The 15,171-nt window shown below is 38.9% G+C and overlaps 3 protein-coding genes across 18 annotated transcripts in view; all 3 read left to right on the top strand.

Annotated features, from left to right (window-relative positions):
• Positions 1-3,738, top strand: part of tcf3b (transcription factor 3b) — a 28,279-nt gene extending 24,541 nt beyond the window's left edge. For all 13 annotated transcript variants that reach the window (XM_079158181.1, XM_079158186.1, XM_079158182.1 and 10 more), the window contains one exon: positions 240-3,738. The gene's annotated coding sequence lies outside the window, so the exon portion shown is untranslated. The remainder of the gene's footprint in view (positions 1-239) is intronic.
• A 329-nt stretch (positions 3,739-4,067) lies between these two features.
• Positions 4,068-6,419, top strand: uqcr11 (ubiquinol-cytochrome c reductase, complex III subunit XI). Its single transcript, XM_079157360.1, has 3 exons — positions 4,068-4,203; positions 5,252-5,391; positions 6,241-6,419. The coding sequence occupies exons 1-2, from the start codon at positions 4,142-4,144 to the stop codon at positions 5,370-5,372; spliced, it is 183 nt and encodes a 60-aa protein (XP_079013486.1). The 5' UTR covers positions 4,068-4,141; the 3' UTR covers positions 5,373-5,391; positions 6,241-6,419.
• Positions 6,420-6,862: 443 nt separating this feature from the next.
• mbd3b (methyl-CpG binding domain protein 3b) lies at positions 6,863-14,829 on the top strand. Of its 4 annotated transcripts, none has more exons than XM_079158452.1 (7): positions 6,863-6,925; positions 9,644-9,803; positions 10,432-10,569; positions 10,787-10,877; positions 11,686-11,863; positions 12,224-12,379; positions 13,147-14,829. In XM_079158452.1, the coding sequence occupies exons 1-6, from the start codon at positions 6,912-6,914 to the stop codon at positions 12,372-12,374; spliced, it is 732 nt and encodes a 243-aa protein (XP_079014578.1). In that variant the 5' UTR covers positions 6,863-6,911; the 3' UTR covers positions 12,375-12,379; positions 13,147-14,829. The 4 variants fall into 4 exon arrangements, with proteins under 4 accessions (XP_079014578.1, XP_079014576.1, XP_079014577.1 ...); XM_079158450.1 differs by lacking the exon at positions 6,863-6,925 and adding an exon at positions 8,354-8,446; XM_079158451.1 differs by lacking the exon at positions 6,863-6,925 and adding an exon at positions 8,384-8,557.
• Positions 14,830-15,171: the final 342 nt, after the last annotated feature.

The raw sequence follows: 15,171 nt of genomic DNA, 5'->3' as shown, positions 1-15,171 counted from the left end.
GAATCCCTCATGTGAGTGAAGGCTGAATCAGCAACAAACTATGAAAATGGAATTACTAAATGTAAATACACTGCTGGACTATAAATCAAAAAAAGGGTTTGATTTTAAGGATTATAACTTAAAATATGAATTGCATTGGCACGTAGGAGTCAGTGACCTCAGTCTAATCACTATTGTGTTGCTTTCTTTATAATGCAGGATTACTACAACATAATGTTTGTGGTCCTTCCTTTTTGCAGATCTGGTGGTGTTTCCTTGGCTGTCAGAGGATGTGGCCTTAACAGATTTCTTCCACCCATTATTCTCCAGTGTGTGTGTGTATATGTGGACATGTCTGTGTATTGTCCGTTCAAGTTTCAAGATGCACATTCACACACTCGTACACACATGCATACTGCCAAAACTGACACAGCCTGTTTGTCGAACTCCCAACCATGACTACAAGCTCAAATGTGAAGAACTTTTTTTAGTTTTGCTTTGTTTTATACATGTAAAAAAAAAAAAATCTTCTTCTTGGTTTCCACAAGACGATGGAACACCGGAGTACTTTTTTGTCCTGCCACAAATTGGGACTTCACACACTGCCGAGAGGTGCTCCTGTGAAAGAAAGGAGACCTAAACAAACACAAATTGAATCAAGGATTTGTGCCTAATTGTTACATGTTTTCTATTTGACATTTAAGCAAATTGCTTTACATGTGAGGAACATTTATTGTGAGGGATTGCTTATGTGTATGAGCAGTTACTTTTAATGTATGTCATTCCCAGCGTGATGGTACAGTCTTACATATGTTATGTAACCAAGCCCATAGTTGAAGTTGAATTGTCTAAATTCGGTGACTTTTCCCCCGATCTCATCAGCAAATGTTTAGGGAAGGCAGAAAGGTCAAAGGTCTGGACAGTTCAAAAGCAGCTCATGAAAGACGTGAACTCTGACCTAGAGGCAGTCTCTGACTCGAGCCCGGTCTCGTCCCACAAGGCGTCTGGAGACTTGGAATAGAAGACTCCTTCCTTTTTAAGGTTATGAATTATCCAAGTGGTAGAGTCTGTCAACTACAAACCCGTTCTTCCTATTTGTTGACCACAAAATTCTAGTGTTACTCCAGTAATCCCTTGTCACATGTTCAGGTTTTTGTACTGCTTTACGTCCTAAAGCATACTTAGACAAGACAAAGCACAGTTGTACAGGTTTAGACTGAAGGTTAGGTGTCGACCTGTTGTGCATTTCAGTCCCCGGAAGTCGTGTATTAAAGCCATTTGAGACGCTTGCTAAGTGATCAGCACCACTTAGTGCTCTTACTTACCTAAAATGGTTTACTGACAATGCCAGCACACTTAACAGCTCAATTTTCTTCCCCCTTAAATGATGTTCTGTAAACGACGACAAAAGAAATCTGGGTTCCTTTTTTGAAGAAGGGATCTCATCAGTCCGCATTTGTTTGAAGCAGACAAGCCTTCGTTTAACGGAGACTTTCTTTTCCTAAATGAGCATTCCCACTGATTTACAGCCCCTCACCTTCCTCCTGAGTACGCTTGTCCTCACGTTTCCTACCGAGAGAAGTGTGACGTGTAAATTCACTTCATACATTACTCTGATACGTTTCATTTTTCAAAATTAAATATATATAAAAATATATATTTTTTGTTAGTCTATACATTGTAGATTTTTTACATAAATGGCAATATTAGTTTGAAGTTTAGAGTGTATTGTAGATGAGCTAAAAAAAAGGGGATATTTGACATTTAAATGAAATTGTTCAAAAAAATAATAATAATTCAAAATTGAACCGGGTTGGCGGAGGAAAGGGGTCAACGGATGACAAATGAAAAAGCGTTTGGTTCCAGTTTTAGTTGTAAAGCGCGTCATCAGCTACCCAGATGAATTTATTTCTTTCCATTTGGGGGTTTGTGGACAGAGTTTGTGCCACGGTCCTGTTGAGGTTTTCTTAAGCAGTGAGGCACTGGGGAAAAATGTGGGAAGATTTTTGTCTCTAACAGTAATTATGCAACTGGTTTTTGAATGTAGCTACCATACAAATGTGGATCACCTTCATTTTCAAAGTCCTGGGCTTTGTCAGTACCGTATACAAGTTTTCATTTCACCTTTTCTTTTCTTTTCTTTTTTTTCTCTAATGTTTGCCCTCAACCAAGTGGCTCTCAGTGTGCAGCTCGCTTTATAGCAGCCTGCGCATTTATTTGTGGAGGCAGACGTCCGTATTTGGGTGTAAGGTAATGGATAATATGGAGAACAAAACAGTATTATTGTGACGTTATTCCCATGTCATGTTGTGAATGGTTTTTACCAACATGTAATCGCAAATGGGAGGTAGAGCATTTTTGTGTGTTTTAATTTCTACAAAAAGAGATGAAGAAAAAGACCTATACAAATCAATAGTGTGGCCTTTTCATTCTCAAGACTTAAGATGACATGATGGGAGAGTGATACCTTATCAGTGCCTGAACTTGTATTTTCATTTAAGACAGTTTTATTTTGTGAACCATATCATTTCATTTATCATGGAGATTAAAGAGGTACTTGTTCATTCCCCCACCCTCCCTTCTCCTAATGCTTTTTTCAATTTTCAGGAAGAAGTTTAAATGGTATAAAGAGATTTTTCTTTCAGTGTATCTAGTTAAATAAATAAATGTTACGTAGATCTTGTTTAGTTTTTATTCCCCCTTTTTTCTAATTATTCAACTGGATTATATTGTCCAAACTGCTGTTTCAGTTAAGGTCATGGGTCCAGGTCATGAGTTTTCTTTCTATCTGCCCTATATCGCTCCATCGCTTGACATTACAGGGTTCAAGAGATGCTGCTTTTGGCTCTGATTGTCTGCTTTTGATGCACATTAACATGTTTCAGTGTGTGTGTTGCTTCAATTTCAATGTAGGGAGTGAGATTTATTTTCCGTCGTAGCTGGAACCTCTAATGACTTGGAGCATTTTCAATTTCTGTATATCAGAGTGCAAGCCCTTTGCTGCAGTGACTTTCAGTATATTTAGTCTCCAGTGACTATTTTCACCTCTTCCAGCTCTTTGATGCCGTTGACAGTGACTTTTTTTGAGAAGTTCTAATCACTTCTTTCAAAAAGTTGTATTTGAAGTTTTTTCTTTTTATTATTTCAAGATCAATTATTGTACTGAATATTGCCGATTTGTTTCAATGGGGAAATCTGACTTGATGTCATTTAGTATTCTGTGAGCATCCCATTAGCCTACAAGCAACATACTCAAATTCTTTGTTTGGGGGAAACTTTATTTCTTAAATTGAGTCTTGACATAGACACAGTTTGAAATCTGCAGAAAAGCAAGCCGACCACTGCAGGAGCACATGATGTCAACAGAAAATTACAAAAAATGGAAAATGTTAAGTTGACGGGCTTGAACTTGTTTTGGTATAAGAAAGCAGTAATAAAACACTTGCTTTCAACAGTTTTGTCATATCTTTGTTGAACTAAAAAGGGGGAGACTATTGAGTGTTAATACATTCACAGGTACAGAGCCTGACATCTTGGGAGTGAGGACACTGTTGACTCCTGCAGGGTCCTCGGTGTCTCACTCAATCTCTCTCTCTCTTTTTTTATATATATATAAATATATATAGTTGAGAACTGTCCTGTATATAACAGTAATGTAGCAATAAATGTGCCATTTTTAATAACAGATTATACCTTTTCCAATGTCTGGCTTTTGAATATTGTATACATAAAAAGGAAAATAAAGGAAAACATTGTAATAAAGGGTTTATTGTAGTTCGGAAAATGAATTTGTTCATATTTGCCATTGTCAATAGCCTTTTGGGGATCTTAAATACGTTTATGATTCATGATTACGCAACCAAGGCACCACATTCAATTCAAGACATGATTAAAACCAGTTCATTTCTCAAAGTCAACACGCACAGTACTGCAATATTGCGTCTAACTACATGGTTGCCCAACACAGAGCACAGACCCGAAAACAACTCTGTTGTAAACGGAGACCTTTGAAGTGGTGGCCTGAAATGACCCGTAGCTGTAGCTGCACGCAGCCAGTTTATTTTTAACAGGCATAGAAAAAGCCAGCCCAGGGGTCCTTCACGGCCATCAGCGCGAGAAAACATTGCAACGAGTAAAGAACTACAACTGAGAGAAGGTCAGGATGGTGCAGAAAATACTAAATAAATTCGTCGGTGCCAAGTACATTACTATTCTAAGGGCGTGGTAAGTTAAACCATCAACAAAGGTAGAGTACTGTTTTAGAAATAATGTTTTTTAGTGCTTCCGTCATGTTAAAAACACTACAACGGGTGTGTCCTTCTGGGTGACCCGCTTAGCTTACTAGCTTAGCCTGCTTGTTTATTTCCCACTGATTTAGCTAGCTGGGCTAGTTAGCATAATGCTACTATTTCCAAAGATGCTGAACTAGATGCTGAACTGTCTGCTGTAATTGCACAGCTAACGGTAGGTTAATTGTTAGTTTTACACTGACACTACAACGATTTGTATCATGTTATCTTATATGTCCGAGATTTAATAGCTAGTTAACCATATCAAAGTTATTTTAATATTCAATATCTTTAAGTACTGAAGTGCTCATAATCCTTTGCTAACAGAAGCATTTCAATTAATTCATGAACTATTCGACCAGTTTATTAGTCTGATAAACCTCTAATTATGTAAAATCACAGTAAATATAATACATGTCAATATGATAAAAGGAGATGCATGTTTTTATATAACATTATCTTCCTCAAATATGATGGCGTACGAATGACCACTCATGAGTTAACTATACTTGACAGCTGTTTGTTTTTCCACAAACAGTGAGAGTACAGCACTTTAACTGACCTTGCAAAGTGCACACAGAGAAAAACTCAGATGGCGACTGTTGAACAGTAATTTGTTAAGATCATTATTATTGAACGTGTGCTAATCAATCGATCATCAAAACGTTTTTATCTATTATTTGACCCTTTGTATAAACCGGAATATGACTTTTGCCTATGCACAATAACGTAAACCAGTGTTGGAGCTAGTTCATTTGGTTCTTGTCATTAACCATGAATGTATTTATATTAATATTTATGATCTTGTGAAAACGGCACATTTACTGGGATAGAAAAATCTTTTTTTTAAGTTTAGTAGCTTTTTGTGAATCACAACCACCATTTCTGTGTCACTTTGTGCATGGACTTTTGGAAGTGTGCATGTTGAAACATAAAAATGTTATTCTGACACTGGTTGTATGCGTCATTTTTTTTCCATCTAGGGTACCAAATATGGTGGCCTGGGGAACAGTTGGTGGAGTGGCGCTCATTCACTTCACAGACTGGCGATTGGTTCTGGACTATGTGCCGTACATTAAAGGGAAGTTCAGCGATGATGAGTAAAGTCCCACACAACGAAATTGTGAGTGTATTGTTATTATAATCAACACCTGTGTAACTGAGCTTTTGTCCACATACTTTGTTTGCCATGTTTAGTTCGATGGCTCATCAGCTTTTGCCACACCCATGTACTCCTGATAAGATCCAGCAGGTGTAACATGCCAGGTGTTGGAACTGAGCATTCAAATTAAAACACTCTTTTGAGTGTTGGTTAAAGTTTCTGTGGCCACCCCATATTGAGGCCAGAAATAGCTGTTACTCTAAAACACCTGTAGTGCTCACTAACTAAAGTCTACTCTAGGCTGAGAATAAAGGCCGTAGAGTTCTTGTGAGCTTGTTAGATGACAAAATAACGGCTTTATGCTTCTGAGTGATCTTAAAGCTTTGCAAAAGGGTCAGATTAGTTTTAAAAAAGAAACAGACAATATGTTTATGACAAAATAAAAGTTTAGAAAAAGTATGCATTCAGCACAGCTGGCCCGACAGATTTCATTTTGTATATGAATTGTTAAATTGTATTGTTGGGGTGTAGTGGTTAGGGCTTGACTATTTTTAAATGATCAATTTGTTTACTCAGTTCATGATTATCAATGTGGTAAACATTTCACTTCCCTCAATGATCAAGTAACATTATTATAATACTTTGTTTTGCAACCTAAACCCCAGACAATATCCATCATATCCACTGTAACACCACACTGTAGACATTATGTGGATTTTTCCTAAGCCCTATTAAAGTTTTTACACCTTTGGAGTCCTCTTCACCTACTTGGAGAGGCCTCAGACAGGATGTGTTTTGTTTCTTTACACATTCAAACAGATGTGTTGATGTACATTTTGCTAACAAATGGGCTGTGTGTCTTACCTACAGGACCAGAGCTTGGGAATGGGCGCATGGGTGGATTGCTTACACAACGCAGGATGCCCTGGTTCGACAATCAGTCGCTGAGGGCTTGTTAGGAGTTTGGACGACAAAATGCAATCTGTATAAATGCTACTTTTGATCCAGTGTTATTTAATGTGAATAAATCTTTAATTTTCCCCAATGTGTCAAGTTATTCTGCCAAATGTCATCTATTGAAATGTTTTGTTTCAATTGCTTAATGTTGAGAGTATTTTTCTATTTGGTGTTCAGTGCTAAAAAAAAAAGAGATATATAATGCTTTTCTTTTGCATGGGAGCAGTTGTAAAAACGTGGCTTTGCACACCTGATATTTGCCAAATGGTCTCTGCTATTTGTACTGTAAAAGTAGTGTGAAATAAAAACGTTTTTGCCGACATTGTATATGTAAAGTGTTGTGATAATATAATTCCATATGCATGCGGACTCGCATTAAACCACCGAGGTGTTATGAGTCCAATTGCACGCTAAGAATACGCCAGGTTCGCCCCAGACACGATACTCATTTTATCTGCCAGACTGCGAAATTTGCGTGGATAATGTCTTTCATTTCTCCCATCGAAGGGGGAGGGGACTGAAAGAGGAGAGGGGAGAGAAGGGATTTAACATAGCGAGAGGGAGAAAACGATAGTGTCTTCAAGATGGATAAAAACGAGTAAGTACAGCATCTGAAGGGCAATGAAACCCACAACAACTGTATTAATTGTTATTGTAGCGTTTTTTTACGCTGTATGTCGTTCTCGTAATATATTTGAAAGTATGTTTATCACCGATAAGCCAGATGCACTCAGTGGTCTCGCATTTGGAAATAGAAATGCTGTGGTCTTGAGCTAGGATGTCGGTCATTGTACTGTGATTAAACTGTCCTGATATTTGCAGCTAATGTTGAAATGAACCACGGAGTCGGTACGCTGCGTCGACTAATGTCGAGATACGATTTTAATCTCACAAAGAGGATCACATTTTTTTTTCTTCTCTGCATCGTTACATGCACAAAGCCTCCATAGATGCATGATATGCTTTTAAAATGGTGTCTGCGTTTAATCGTTAAGATCTACTTTGTTCATTCATAAAGCCGGCTTCAAGTCTGAATGACAACGGTAGACATTGTCGTGGTGAAAAGGGCTTCTCCTATTTCACGAAGCTAACGTGAAACTTTCACATTTGTGTTACTGAGAAAACTACAAGTGAAGGACGCTATTTTATTTTATCTAGTAGATGTTATTATTCAGCGGCGTCCATCATTGTTGTCTCTGTGTATCTACATGATTACTGTTTACGGTCTATTTGTAGCAGTAGCCTAATTTTTGTTTCCCATGTTAACTGGTGTAGCTGCCTGGCTACCACCATCAAGTTAGAAAATAACACTTCCGGTAAAACATTTCAAAATAAAAGACTAACGTCAAAAACGTATTTGATAGATCCGGTTCTTGAATTGGTTAAATTAAAAAGTTAAAAAAAGTTTTTCTCAAATAACAAAATTATAACTATATTCAACTATATTCAAAGATATGCTTGAATATTCGAAATCAATATGGAGCGAGACAAAATTCTGAAAGTGCACCTTAAGTAAAAGTTTATTTTGTCAAGATAGTTCCCCCATTGGTCAATAATGAAGTTACACCATCACACACATCCAATAAGTTAAAGTAGAGCAAAGTGCTATTTTTTTCAGTTTTCAAAAATATTTTATTTTGTATAGTATTTGCTGGACACTATTTTGTTGTATTCCCTTAATGAGGTAATTCCCATTTAGATTGAGAAAATACAGTACTAAGAAACAATAACAATGTAGAACAAATATTTGATCGTGACTTCTTTGAATACACTTTTAAAACACATTTTTTGAATTTAATTTAAAGTTTAGGGCTTAACTGGGGCCTTTTGAGACTTAACAACAGACCGGGTAACGTTATGTCGCTCGCACGGTCGGTAAGTTTATTCCGTGACACAGTCGCGCTAACTTCCTGTCTTGTCCCGGCCGTTGACGCAGCCGCGTCGTCCTATGTTTTCCTTGCGGATGTAGCCCTCGTGCCCCCCGACCTAGAGAGGCAGGTAGTGATGTGGCCGCGGTTCTGCGGCGGAGCGATCTGCGCGACGACAAAGAGACGAGACGTTGTTAGCAGGGAGATCCCATTACAGAGGACGCATGTTGTAATATGGTCGAAACAAAAGCGTAAGAAGCGATAGGCCAAAAGAAATAATAATCCTGAAATCTAATCTGTTTATGCGCAGTAACTTTTTAGTGGATTTATAGGCTACTCGCGTGGGAAATGGAGAAGAAAAGGTGGGATTGCACTGCTCTCCCCAAGGGCTGGAAAATGGAAGAAGTGACCAGAAAGTCGGGTTTGTCAGCTGGAAAAAGCGATGTCTATTATTTTAGGTACTAAACGAACCGAGGGCTTGCAAAACTTACAGGTGCACAAGACACCCGAGTTTGCGGACGGAAACAGACAGGGTTGTGATAAAGAGGGAGGGGGGCGGTATAAAGTTTGAGATGGGAGGGAGGGGGGTAAAGGCTGGTAACAAGGCCAGCTCCTCACAAGAGTTGAGATAAGAAGGAGTCTGTCCAACCGTGCGGGCTAGTAGTAGTAGTAGTAGTAGCTCACGCCTGGCGAGGCCTTTTTAATGAATCTAACTCAGTCTCATCTCAGTTAATACTCTTTTATTCCCCATTTGAAGTGAACCAACAAACTCCAGATTTTGCTTTCATTTAGCAGAGGAGAAGAGCAAGATGAGGAACAGAGGCAAGAGAGGGGGGAGGCGGGTCGGTTGTATAGCTTGTGGTAGGCTAACCGTACACTCCTATATATATATATACACTGGTGTTTAACTGTGATGTAAGATACATTTGCATGAGTTTACTAGCACGTATCCACCCACAGTCGGTCCTTTTTGTTGGTCATCGCTCAGGATTATAGTCGTGTTTGCTCCCACAAGTGGAGCTACAAGTGCTACGTTTTGCCATGTTTACATTGTGCTCACTGGTTCTTGGAGGTTAATTTGAATGCTTTATGAACAATGTTGAATGTGTTTTTATATATATATATATATTGTCAAATCTGCTCTTCACACTAGATTGTGTGCAGCTTGTAATAGATAACAAGGGTTAAGGTAGTCAGCAAAGATCCATTTCACACAGTAATGTGATTTTCAGTGTCGTTGCTCATTTGAATGTGCTCTGCTTCTGTTTGCATCCGACTTGTTGCATGTTGTGATACTTGTTTTGTACTTTTTCTGTGTTTTTGAAGTTTCTTTTGTTTCCCTGCCGTCGTCTCTTGTCTTGGACACCTTTTTTTGTTGTTGTTGTCTGTTTTTGTAAGAGATGATGTGAGTAGAGTGGTTTCTTATGTCTCTGCCTTTGCCGCCACAGTCCTTCTGGGAAGAAGTTCCGGAGCAAGCCTCAGCTGGCCCGTTATCTCGGGAACCAGATGGACCTCAGCTCCTTCGATTTCCGCACGGGGAAGATGCTGATGAGCAAGCTGAACAAGAACCGGCAGAGACTGCGCTATGATAACAACAACCAGAATAAGGTGAGACAATCGGACACTGATGAACACAACTAATGGTGACCTGGACACAAAGTGTAGCAGGATGAAGCCTCAAGAGATTGATCACTGCAAGTGAAACACCCTTACATAAACATCTATTGCAGGTAGCCACTCGTGTAGTCGAGTTTATTTATAAAGCACATTTCGTACGACAGGCGTAGACTCAATATGCTTCAAGATAACACAGCAAAAGTTCATACATGACAAAAACCTATAAGATAAGAACATATGTGAGAACAACATTTTATACTACTTGTCAAGCTTTCACTAGTATAGACATGACATGTTTATTTACATTTGGCCGTGTAGGTTAAATAAGACAGAAACTGCTCAACTGATGTCTTATTTTAACCACATCAGAGCTGGAGCGAAGGAATAGTATTAAACTAGCTTTTTCCAATATTTTTCTTGAAATGATCACTTTTCTCATGGACCTGGAGTCTCAGGTGAGTTAACTGGTTTGAACACTGACATAAGCCTCTAAAAGCTGTATGAGATACATGTCCTCTTGCTGTAATCAACAGTTTTGTGGAATAACGCGTCACATTCCGTCTCTTTTACATTCTCCTGGCCACTCACCCCCCCACGCTCTGTGTTTGATATGTTGAAGGGCAAACCTGACTTGAACACGTCGCTCCCCGTCAGACAGACGGCCTCTATCTTTAAGCAGCCTGTGACCAAGGTTACCAACCACCCAAATAACAAAGTGAAGACGGATCCTCAGAAAGCTGTCGACCAGCCCAGACAGGTGAACGGTCAACATCATCCCAAACATATCGCAAACGCATGATATCTGATGCAGAAGAAATGTGCTACTTTGAAAGAGGACAGACTTGAATTTGAACACGTTGATGGTCTATTTGTGTATTTGTTTTACTCGAAGCAGCAGAATATTTTCATTTAAGTTTCAAAACTGCCTGCAGTTAATAATACTCTCTTTGTTTCTTTCTTTTTCTTGTCAACAGCTTTTTTGGGAGAAGAAACTCGGTGGTCTCAATGCTTATGACATTGCAGAGGAGCTGGTGAAAACAATGGAACTACCAAAAGGCCTGCAAGGTAATGTGCACGAGTTAGTCACCGATTCTTCAGACAAAACAAACAACAGCTTATTGTGGTATAAGGGACGCTTGCACAGTTTAACCATCATGGTCTGAAATAAAGTTTTACTGACGATTGTTATCCGTCGATATTCAGCAAGATGTGCGATCAGGAGATCGGCATTAATGCCTTCTGTTCGCCGATCCCTGATAATGCTACACTGTGAACATTAAAGCTGTGTTGAAATTGACGGAAGAGCTTTTAACGATGACGGCATCGCTGTCATTCAGTTACATCGTGATGCGTTCAGGCTCTGTTCAGTGAATATGAGTATTGGGCAAAGGTGAATTATAACGTTATCATGATGCGTTCACTTGTAATCTCGTAAAATGTAGTTTTGGTGAAAAACTTAAATAACAACAACAACATAAATAGATATTAGAGATGAATTATGACCTGTTTACAATAAGCTTGAAGCAGCTTATAATGCATCATTAAAACTACTGATGACATGATTTTGTTAATCAATAGAACTGCAATCTTTTATTTCCTAATCATTTGAATTGTGTGTTTTTATGAAGAAGAAAAAACACGAGATGACTATAACAAAGGAAAAGGATAACATTTAGACATTTTTGATGGTTCACACTGACTTCAGAGCAGTTGAAAGGATTTTGGGACGGTAGTGTAAAATAATAGTCTGGAGCCTTGTATCAGCAGATTTAATAAAACAAAACATTGTATAAGATGTAACTAATCCTCAGCAGAGTTACATCTGTGATGTTCCTTTTTAAAATGTCTTCTCACCACCCGTTTGGTCCTTCAGGTGTTGGTCCAGGCTGCTCAGACAAGACTCTCCTGTCGGCTATTGCGAGCGCTCTGCACACCAGCGCCGCTCCCATCACTGGCCAACTGTCTGCTGCTGTGGAGAAGAACCCAGGAGTCTGGCTCAACACTACACAGCCGCTGTGCAAGGCCTTCATAGTCACTGATGAGGACATCAGGTGATTGTTTTTTCTTTTACAGTGAAATCTTCCGATATCCTTCATTGTGTTTTAAAAATAAGAAATAACTACTTAGCCAGTGTGAATAATGGCATATGTTATATGATTTACCAGTTTAAATGCTGAAGCACAATAACAGCTAGTCGCAAAGACATAATGGAGAAATCTTCCAAATTGGAATTGACCGTCACTTTTTGTCGTCTTTGATTTCCCACAAAGTTGACTGAGTCTGTTCAGCAGTCCATAACAAGTGACCCTGCTCTTTTTAAACACACACCATCTGTCCTGTGCTGATTCAGTGGCTGTGATGTGCAGCTGCAACTGCCAACTGTAACCGCTTCCTGTTGTGTTTGTGTGTAGGAAACAGGAGGAGCTGGTGTACAGTGTGAGGAAGAGGCTGGAGGAGGCTCTGATGGCGGACATGTTGGCTCACGTCGAGGAGGCCGCCGCCAGCGAGGGAGAGGCTCTGAAAGACGAAGGCAACAGCAGTGAAGATATGGAGAGTGTATAGCACAGGTTGGTAAAGGGGCAATTTAGGCTCATGAGCAAATTATTTAGACGATGTATGATATTCTATCCCACCTGTGGCCCTCACAGAAAACAAAGCAACTCATGACATTAATGTTTTAAAGGCAATTTGCAAACATTCGTAGCTTGCTGAGTCTTTAAGGCATATCGTGAGCTTTGGGTAATGTTTTATATTCATGCCCTTGTAATAAGCGTTAGTTAATAGGTAATAACTCCCTTACACGATGCCCAATAACATTATACTCTGTTAATGAAACTATAAGTGTTAATAATTGCACCATAAACGCATTTATTGTTGGCTTACAAGTCATTTATGAACACTTACCCATTATCCCATTTATAAACCTTTTAATAAGCTTTTTCTGTTGCTTTATTAAGATGAATACATACTTTATTATGCATTTATTAGCCGTTAATAATGCTTTCTCCACCTACAATGCCTTATTAAGGCAAGGTAAATTGTAGATTGTTAAAGACAAAGTATATTACAATTGCACTATTTCATTTGTTGATGGGATTAGTGATATTTTATGTCATATTATGACGCTATTATTAACACTTAGTCTTTTTTTAAACACATAATGTTAATAAGCATCTTATAACTAAAGCTTATTACAAGGACCTTAATATAGAGCGTTGCAGGGTTGGGTACTTACTGCATGAATTATTACGTAATAATATATAAGCTGCAACCTAGCTATTCAAAAACAAAATAGTGAATGTTTCTTCTAATTGCCAATCCTCTCCTCTTGTAGGGATTTGTTCAACGTCTGCACACACACACAACCATGAACAGTAGGAGCCGTACAGCAGTCCTGTCCTGATGAACTGTCCCCGTGTATCTGCGTCCAACTTAACCCGTTACCCAACTTACACCAGTCCAGTAGAGAGCTGTCTTCCCCTCGCTTGAACCCAAAACACTCGGGAGTCTCAAATGCGTCTGTTCATTATCGTCTCCACTGGATAGGACTCCTTCACTTCAACATCAATTAAATTAAAGCTCGGTTGATTTACGACGAGGAGATTTTAAATATTTTCTTGAACTTTAAAATATAAAAAAATAATTTATCTATAGTGTGTCAAAATTAGTGTTTGATGAAAAGAGTGTTTTTTACTGAAAGGCTTTGAATGGGTTTGTATTTTTCGTGACAATTGTCTAATCCAAACATTTTATGTCGGCAAAAGTTAAATTGGGTGCTTCTTTTTTCTTTTTTCTTTTTTCTTTTGGGCAGATTGGAAATGAATGTTTTGTAATTTTGGCATGTCTCTGTCTTGAATTTTATGATGCACTACACGAGTTGTCTGACACACAACACCCGTCTTTTCTTGTGGAACCAGTTGAGATGTAACTACCGAGTTGGGCTAATTTAAATCAGCATCGGGGCCAACCTGCAGGCCGGCTGACGGTACAAATGCAGACGGTGCAGTTTGACTCCCGTGTTCACCCACTGGAAGGGACAGTCAAGTTTTTATTGTTGTAATTTCAATGAAATATTGTACTCCATGACCGCTGTGTCGCCCTGTGAGTCGTGTTCAGTGTTGACCAAAGAGGAGACATGTCATGTGGAAGAGGGTTGTGTGACGTGCGTGTAACTAAAGTCTGCTCGGTATTTTACCGTAAGCGATTCTATCGGCTCTGCTGTTGTGCAACTCAACGTGAGGAAAGTAGAAAGTATGCGTTGGTAGGGCTGGGCGATGTGGAGAACATGGAATATTAAGATATTTTTGATGAAATACCTCAACGACGATATTGTAGGGCTGACCCGTGGTGCTTTTACAAAATATTTAAACAAAGAGCTTTTTGATAATTAAGCGTCAGTAATGTGGAAATATTGACTAAGTGGGTAAAGGCAAATAATAGAGCGGCTACAACAGTCTGGCAATTCTGGAAAATTGCATAATTTGACTGTAATACAGCCTTTAAAACCAGAAAAAAACACTTCTAAATAAATTCTAAGATGATATCTAGTCTTATACCACGATATCAATATAATATCAATATATTGCCCAGCCCTATATGTTGGGGCTGAGCACAATGGGAAAGAAATGACTTGAAACCTCTTTCTATTGTAAAAGTATTAGGTTTTAAACCTAAACGTCATCGTTTTAGGTGCTTACTGATGTTGTGAATCATTGCTGTTTCGGCTTCGTTTCTATCCACGTTTTTGTGTCTTTTTAATGTGTCAATGTTACAACACACAAGCTGCCTCCTCTTAAACCCACGCACAAAATTGGTGACACCGCAAATTAGTTAACATTGAGTTTAGATGCAATTTATCATCTGAGGAATACTGCTTTTTGTATTTTTTATCCCCGTCTGTCGAGGTGTGATGGTGATTATGTACCCAGCTGAAATCATGAAAATCCCGTCTCAATATCAGCAGGCTGATTGCTGAAATGAATTTGATTGTATTACATATTAAAATGAGTCTACATGTCATAAACTCTGCTGCTGGTGTGTCTTTTTTTTCCTTTTAAAACTACTGAAAATACTGTTTAGATACATTTTATCCTGCAAAAGTATGTCTTTGAGAGACCACCCTGTCTGGCCGTGATGATTCACACTGTGCACATTCAAATGGAGAAACCCCTCCGTCCAATCACTGCGTCCTCCCACAGATTAACAGTTAACCTGACAGTCCTCAGTGTGAGCCCGGACAAAGTGCAAAATACTGTCACCAGGACACAGAGTGGCTCTTCTGCGGAGGTGTCGAGGATACAGGCTGTTCCTTCAGAGGGACGTGTAGCTGTGAACCCACTGTTGGTTTTTAAATGATGTT

The sequence above is a fragment of the Pholis gunnellus genome (assembly GCF_910591455.1).
Source record: "Pholis gunnellus genome assembly, chromosome: 4".
Classification (NCBI taxonomy): domain Eukaryota; kingdom Metazoa; phylum Chordata; class Actinopteri; order Perciformes; family Pholidae; genus Pholis; species Pholis gunnellus.
The sequence above is the reverse complement of the archived record's forward strand: the minus strand, read 5'-3'. Positions and strand labels throughout refer to the sequence as shown.

Bases quoted from the DNA above. Each gene is read 5' to 3' on its own strand.
- uqcr11 (XM_079157360.1), top strand. From the start codon at position 4,142: ATGGTGCAGAAAATACTAAATAAATTCGTCGGTGCCAAGTACATTACT. The intron at 4,204-5,251 runs GTAAGTTAAACC...TTTTCCATCTAG, and splicing joins ATTACTATTCTAAGGGCGTG to GGTACCAAATATGGTGGCCT.
- mbd3b (XM_079158449.1), top strand. From the start codon at position 8,544: ATGGAGAAGAAAAGGTGGGATTGCACTGCTCTCCCCAAGGGCTGGAAA. The intron at 10,878-11,685 runs GTAATGTGCACG...TTGGTCCTTCAG, and splicing joins ACTACCAAAAGGCCTGCAAG to GTGTTGGTCCAGGCTGCTCA. The intron at 11,864-12,223 runs GTGATTGTTTTT...GTTTGTGTGTAG, and splicing joins GTCACTGATGAGGACATCAG to GAAACAGGAGGAGCTGGTGT.